The 7,584-nt window shown below is 55.9% G+C and overlaps 1 protein-coding gene across 1 annotated transcript in view; it reads right to left on the reverse strand.

Moving 5' to 3' along the window:
* EPHB4 (EPH receptor B4) overlaps window positions 1–7,137 on the reverse strand; it is an 18,386-nt gene extending 11,249 nt beyond the window's left edge. The window contains exons 1-5 of the mRNA XM_007955894.2: window positions 7,086–7,137; window positions 4,001–4,071; window positions 3,438–3,725; window positions 1,806–2,202; window positions 282–437 (exon numbers count right to left, since the gene is read on the reverse strand). Of these exons, the coding sequence (XP_007954085.1) occupies window positions 282–437; window positions 1,806–2,202; window positions 3,438–3,725; window positions 4,001–4,071; window positions 7,086–7,137 (964 nt within the window). The remainder of the gene's footprint in view (window positions 1–281; window positions 438–1,805; window positions 2,203–3,437; window positions 3,726–4,000; window positions 4,072–7,085) is intronic.
* Between the last annotated feature and the right edge of the window lie 447 nt (window positions 7,138–7,584).

Below are 7,584 nucleotides of genomic sequence, written 5' to 3' on the forward strand. Positions count from 1 at the left end.
GTGAGCTCTGTGTGGCCACTGCAGCGAATTATCGAACCCAGGAGAGAGGTGGTGGGTGCTTTGGGAGGAACAGTTGGTGAAAGGGCTGGAGGGAGGCAGCATGTCTGGCCTTGTAGGAATAGGCCTTGGGTTACTGCTGGTAACCCTGTCTTCCTCTCGTGGGATTAGAGGAGGTCAGAAGATGTGGCCTCCATGCCCTTTTTGCAGGTGGTGGCTGAGGGCCCATCCCAGGGGTCTGAGCTCCATCCCCAATGAACCAAACCTACTCATTGGTCACTTACTGGTACACGGTGCACCCCGGGGGTCTGTGCGAGCCCGGAAGTACCCGATGCGGCACTGGCAGACAGGTGAGCTGATGGCGTTGGAGTGGCTGTTGGCTGGGCACGGCTGGCAGGACCCCTCCCCTGCCAGGGGCTTGAAGGTACCTTGGGCACAGGCTGAAAAAAAGAAAGATTCATCAAAATTACACATCCCTAGTTCCCAGGAAGGGTCAGCTTCTCTGAAGGCTGTAAGAAGTTATACTCAGGGGGAAGAGAGGGAGGGTCCCAGAAATCTCAGCTCTATGAGGAAACCCCTCACCCCAGAGCAGAACTCACCACCTTTTAGGAATGGTGATGCCTACCTATCCCGGCTAAGGATGAATTTAAATGCACACCACAAAAGACATAGGAATACAAAGAACCAATTATAAAATCTAATTTCCAAAATATTTAGTTTACGATATAGCACATGGGTGTGTTACCCATCTCTACCCACTGTACTACTGGAGTCATAGAGAGAACACAGGATTCTGAAGCTCTGGAAGCAACTGCGAAGGGATATGTTCCTGGAGGTGGGAAGACTGGTGATGTGTATGGCACACAATCTGCTGTTACAACTACTGGGCCCACAGTCATGTGAAAGGAGCAGCCAGGTCCCAGGTGGAGATTAAAATCCCACACCAAACCCACTGCCATTGAATCGATTCTGATTCAAAGCGACCCCTACTGGGTTTCCAAGATGGTAAATCTTTACAGAAGCAGATTGCCTCATCTTCCTTCTGAGGAGCAGCTGCGGAGTTTGAACCAGCAACCTTCTGGTTAGCAGTCAAATGTCTTAGGCACTGTGCCAGGTAGAGATTCGTCCTGCCTTCGAGTCAGATCCGACTCATAGCGACCCCTCCTTGGGTTTCCAAGGCGGTATCATCACAGGAGTAGATCGCCCAACCTTCCTTCCGAGGAGTGGCTGGTGGATTTGAACTGCCAGCCTTCTAGTTAGCAGTCAAAAGCCTTAGGCACTACGCCACCAGAGCTCCAGGTGGAGATTAGTGACAATAAAAAGGCATTTATATTCCAGTGGCAAATGTTTTGTTACATACATTTTTACAATTAAAAAAAAAAAAAAAAAAAAAAACTCATTCATTTTTCCATCAAAGTTCACAGGTTCCATAAATTCTAGCCACAAAGCCTGGGCTAAGAAACCCTGGTGCAGGTAAATAGCTTAATATGAATTTCCTATCGATAAGTCAGAGGAAACCCATAGTGAACAAGAACTGAGACCATGATGCTGTTGTCCTCTGAGGGCAGTCCTACATGCCAGGCCACCCTCCTATGGGCAGAGAGAAGAGGAATTGGAGATGGTTTTAGGGTAGAAGAGTCCAGAAGTAAGGAAGAACTCAGAGCTAGGGTGAGGGGTCTGAAAACATGTCCTCTGCTAGCTGAGGGCCCAGGAAAACAAAACAAAACAAAAGTATAAAACTGCAATTTAAGAAGTTGGGCTACCTGGCCTAGGATTGCAAACTTTATAAGGGAGTTGCCAGCCCTCACCTCGGCACCTGGTATTCCCCTCGGCAGGCTCGAACCCTGGAGAACAGCTGCAGCCAGTAACCAGCTGCTCAGCCCACTGGCCATCCTCCCGGCAGTAGAGGCTGGGGCTGGGGCCGGGGGCAGGCACCGCATCGGCCACGCAGCTCCCAGCCACGGGCACCACGAGCTCGCGAGGCACGGTCTCCGGGAAGTGGGTCAGGTTCACGGTCAGCTGGGCACACTTCTTGTAGAAGAGGTGAAGGGACAGCAGGGCCATGCAGGCGCCCTGGTCCTGGAAGGCCAGGTAGAAGCCAGCCTTGGTGAGCGGGCCCAAGCGCAGGGTCTTGATGTTCACCTTGCCCGTGGCCTCGGCCCCAGGGCGCTTCCGAGTAAGGTGCTCAGCAGCCACTGTGTCCACCTGTCAGGTTGGGGAAGAGACTCACTGCTGTTGTCCTTCAGCCTCCAAGGACCAGGGCGACTGTCTTCTTCCCAGCTCACCCTCTCCCTCACCTCTTCCATCTCTGTTCCAATACCTCTCCATCTTCCCTGAAAGCCCTCTCCCGCGTGTGCCAACATCACCCATGAAAACTTGCCGAGTTCCTACGATATGTCCAGCCACACCTCCTTTGCCTTCTATGCACTCATTGTACAAACGTTTATCAACACCTCCTCTATGCCCTGAACTCAGTGCCATGGAAACAGAAATGAATGAAACACGGATAAATTATAAAGTATGCTGAGCGCTAGCGCAGGCATATGAATAGAGAGATGGAGGCCCTGGGGCAGGGATTATCAGCAAAGAGCTCTGAGCTGGAGCCTACAAGACAAGTAGGAGCAGGGCAGCAAAGACAGAGAGAAGGCCTTCCAGAGGCGGTACCAGCAAAGGCCCAGGGTTGTAAAAGGGCGAGGCAGAGGCAGAGGATGGGAGAAGTGTCACATGGTCTGAGCACAGTGGGGTGGAGAAGCAGCCAGAGGAGGTGCTGGGCCAGAGAGCTGGGTGTTACTCTCTCTCGTTTTATTTTATTGGGCTTCGGGTGCAAATTTACAGAGCAAAATTTGTTTTACATTCAACAGTTCGCGTACATTTGATTTCACGCCCCTATTACTATCGGTGACCGTAACAAACTCTCCTCCTGTCCTGTCCCATCCTGTCACCGTGCTCTTAACTATGCACTCCTGTCTACGCAGCTTTCCCTCCATGTGAATGCTGCCCCTCTGGTGCCCCATGGCTGACTGCTCTAAGGGGTGCATCTCCCTAGTGTAGGTGGGTGCGTCGCCCTGGGGTTGTTGTTGTTGTTTATTTGCCATCGAGTCGGACCCAACTCGTAGCAACCCCTCCTTGGGTTTCAGAGGCGGTATCTCTAGATTGCCCAACCTTCCTTCCGAGGAGTGGCTGGTGGATTTGAACCGCCAGCCTTCTGGTCAGCAGTCAAGTGCCTTAGGCACTATGCTACCAGAGCTCCTGGGGTAGGTGTCCTGAATGTAGGTAGGTGTATGTTCCACTATTGGGCTGAGAGCCAATCCAGGGTGTTAGTCTCTTCATCTACTTCACTGACCTCTATCTTCCCTCTCCAAACTTAAGCCTTCTGCTTCCCAGCCCCCAGCTCTCCCTGCCAAGGGCCTTGGAAGCCTCTAGACTCCCTGCCCGGGCACCTTGATGTAGGGGTTCTCCATCCAGGCTGGCGTGAGGGCCGTGGCAGTGTCCAAGTCGCTCTCATAGTAGAAGACGGTGAAGGTCTCCTTGCAGGTGCGCCCGGCCCGGGGCAGGGAGAGGCACTCGAGCATGGTAAAGCGAAGTGTGGCGTACACGTGGACAGCACCCCGCCGCGGGACCCAGCCAGTCCGTAGCCAGTGGGCCGTGCCCGGGGTCCTCTGCACATCACACACCTCATACGTCCGCACGCTGTGCTGTTCCTCGTCCAGGCCACTCAGCTCCTCCCACTGTGGGGACAGGTGGCATAGAGGACAGGGCTGCTGGGGCCGGGGGGCTGCTGAGGAAGGGCTGGCCGGGAAGGCGGCTGAGGGGGTCAAGTTAGTGTGAGGGGAGTTTCTTCATTAAGTGGGGAGGGCCTAAGGAAGGGGCAGTATGGGGGACCTCAGAGGAGTACTCAAGCAGGATCCAAGGAGGTGGGTACCAGAGATGACTCACTGAGACACCTCTCATTCTTCCTCCTCAGTTTCCCTCCCAAGGCCCAGGTTCTGGGTCCAGCCCTTACCTGTCCCTCCACCTGAGGGTATGTCACCCACTTCAGGTCAGCAGTTTCCAATTTTGTGTTCAGTAGGGTCTCTAAGACAAATGGACGCACAGTCGGTCAGAACACAGGGGAGAGATCAGATCCCAGGGAGGGATCCTTCCGGCTCCAAGTTAAGGGGCTCAGGAGGCAGAAGAGACAGGAGGAGAGCAAGCCTTGTCTTCTGCACCCCCCAGCTTTTTCTCGTTTTCTGAGTGCCACCTCCACCCCTAACAGCTGGCAGGCACCATTGGCCCCCAGGACTCCAAGATCTAGGCTTGCGTGAATTGGGAAGTTAATGCTTTTGAGGTGTGATGTTGGTGGAGAATATTGATAGTCCCACGGACTGCCAGAAGAAGTAACAAATCTGTCCTGGAAGAAGTGCAGCCCGAATGCTCCTTGGAAGCAAGAATGGCCAGACTTGTCTCATCTACTTTGGTCATGTTGTCAGAAGGGACCATTCCCTGGAGAAGGATATCATGCTGGGTAAAGTGGAGGGTCAGCAAAAAAGGGGAAGGCCCTCAATGAAATGGATTAACACAGTGGCTGCGACAATGAGCTCGGATATAGCAAGGATTGTGAGGCTGGCACGGGACCGGGCAGTGTTTTGTTCTGTTATACAGAGGGTCACTATGAGTCGGAGTCAACTCAACGGTACCTAACAACAACACAACAGTGAATTGGGATGCTGCTGGCAGGAAGAAGGGTTAAAATTCAAGCCTGACCTGGCCCGACCCCGAGCTGGGCAAAGGGCTGCTGGCTTGGGGAACACCTTTCCCAATCTCCTGGCCCCACATTCCCTGCCCCCTACCCCCAACTTCTACTTCCAAGTCCCCACCCCCTTTTAGACAAACACATCCATCCAGATTCTCTACTAGAAGGTGGTGCTCCATGCCTTTTGACACCCCAGGCCCCCCTCCCAAGGCTCCTCCACCAGTTAGCTGCCTTCAGTGAGAGGAGGAGGAAAGGCTGGAGGCCGGGATGCTTGGGTTCCTGCCCTGGCCCCCACTGAGGCCCCACATCTGGATTCAGTTATAAGAAAAAGGGGAGGAGATTTTAGGGGTGTTTAGGGGGGTGAACACACCTGGCTCTGCTCCGGCATGGGGGAGGGGGTGGAGCTCTGGTGCAAGGGGGGATCAGGAGAAAAGACCCTGCTCTTGGTAGTGAGGGCGGGCAGGGGAATCCTCTCAGAAGCCAAGCAATGTGGGAGGCAGAGGCCACGGCCTGGGAGGGTTGGCGAGGGGGGGCCCCGGGGGGGGGGCAGCAGCACACCTGGGCCCAGGACTCCCTCAGGGAGGAGGCAGGAAAGATGGGACAGCCAGTTGGGCGGGGCAGCCTCCTGGGGGAACTAAGTAGTGTTCACTGAACATGGGTTGGAACCTGGGGTTGGCGGGAACCTGGCCAGCCTGAGGTGAGCCTCAGGGCCCCCATGGGTGGCAGGAGATAGCCCAGCCCATGGGGGACAGGATGCCCGGGTTCTGGGAAGGGGGTGGATAGAGGCAGCTGTCTCCACCCTCCATTGTTTCAGCCAGGATAGTGTTTTCCGGTCTCCGATTTACACATTGTCTGTTTCTGGGCTGTCTGATGGGCTTGGGACACTCACTTTCTCTCACTCCATCTCGGTAGCTGCCCTAAGCTCTCTTTGAACTCTGTCTTCTGACTTCTCACCTCTTTCCTGCTCTGTCTCCACTTCCCTTTGGGATGTCACTATAGCTGTTTTCTGTCTGCCTCCTTTTACCTTCCCTGGGGCATGTGACCTTGGATAAACTACTTCTCCCAGCCTCAGTCTCCTCCTCTGTTAAATGGGACCATAACTACCTCCTTTCCCTCAGGGTTGTCGGAACGGAAAATAACACTTGTAAAGTGCTTTGCACAGACCTAGCACTTGGAAGGCCCTCACGTAATAAGAATTAGAGGGAAGCAAGCAGTAGTCCCTTTTCCGACTCCCATTTTTTTCTCCTGCTCACCCCACTTCATGCTGGTGAGTTTTCTTTTCCTGACCATCTTCCTTTCTTCTCTCCAACTTTTTCCCTTTCTCCCGAGCTGGGAAAGTCTCCCCTGGCTCCCTCCACACAGCCAGTTTTTGATCCCCAGCCCAGAGAAGGGTTTTCTAACTGCCTTTGATTCCTTCCCTTCAGCAGCGCCCCCATGGCCCACTCCCCAGAGACCCCTTTGATTCCAGGCAGTGAAAGCAGGGAGGAGGCAGCTCACTCAAAGGGTATTAGGGACAGAGGAGGGCTTGCTGGGCTCTGGGCTCCCCCTCGAGGGGAAAAGGGCAGGAGAGAGACACAGGGAGGAAGAAACATTTTGGGGAAAAAATCAGAAAACAATATACAATAAACACTTAGGGGCATAGGGAAGGGGTAGTGAGGACGAGTTGGGGAGCGGCGTACGTCAGTTTCTGCTGCCTTGCAGGGCTGAAGAAAAGCCAGTTGCTCTAGGACTAGGGGGGTCTGAGGTCTAGATGGCTTTTAAAGAGACAGGGTGCAGACTAGGGAAAGCAGGGAGAGGAACGGCTGCAGCAGGGACCGGGCCTTTGAGAGAAATTGCAAGGGTTGCCCTGTGAGTGCAGAAGGTGGGCCTCTCCACTGAGGCGCGAAAGAGTGGAATTGCAAGATCAAGGTGTGAACGCTCAGGAACTGGGTGGGGGTGGTTTTATGGCCTAGCATGAAGGTCTGCCTTGTCTGCAGTTTTTCCTCTAGAAACGTTTCCTCATGTTTTGGCCCGAGGTGGGAAGTGGGGCAGAAACTTTGTGGAGTTTTGAAGATCCGGGTGGAGAGAGAAGGAAAGGCTGCCAAGGCCGTTTGGAGTCTATAGAGTAAGCGTTTGGGGAGCCGGGGTAGGGGAATGTCCCGGGCAGGAGCTCGACTCCATCTCTTTCCCAAACAAAAGAAAACTCCACTCCCCCGCTGGGCCGCCTCCTCCCCGCCCCCCTCCCGTTCTAGCACCATTGGTCAGAAGTGTTTGGGGTTGGGGTGCCGGGGCAGGAGTAGAGAGAGGTCAACCCCTCCACTCCCAGGTCCAACTTCGGGGGCCCCAGGAGTCGCGGGGTGCCCCCAAGCAGACTCACCTTCTAAAGCGGCGGCGAGGGAAGCCCAGCAGAGCAGCGCCCGCAGCTCCATGGCGTCGCCTCACTCAGATTGGATCTGGTCTGATTTTGGGGGGCGCTAGGCCCCCCAGGTCGGAACCTCCCCGAGCGGGTACAACGCCAAGTCCCCGCGCGGACTCTCCGTCGGGGCCCTCAGCGCGGGGCCATGCGGGGAGCTCCTGGCACCGGGCGGCGGCGCCCAGGTGTGGCCCCGCGTCTCCGCCGCGCGGGCAGGGGGCGTCCTGGCAGCGGCCGCGCCGAGGGGCGCACAGCGAGACGTGGCTGGAGTCCGGGGTCCCTCCGGGGGCCTCGGGGTCCCGCCCCGGCTGGCTGGGGGTGGGCTGTCTCCCCCCCTCCCTGGGGTCGCGCGCTGCTCCCGCCGCCGGGCCGAGTGCGCGCCGCGCGGGCGAGGAAGGTGGGAGCCGGAGCCGGGCTGGAGCGGGAGGGAGGGAGACTGCGGCGCGGGACCGGGCGGGCCGGG

Source organism: Orycteropus afer, unplaced genomic scaffold (genome assembly GCF_000298275.1).
Source record: "Orycteropus afer afer isolate SDZICR_OR568_19922 unplaced genomic scaffold, OryAfe1.0 scaffold00542, whole genome shotgun sequence".
NCBI lineage: Eukaryota > Metazoa > Chordata > Mammalia > Tubulidentata > Orycteropodidae > Orycteropus > Orycteropus afer.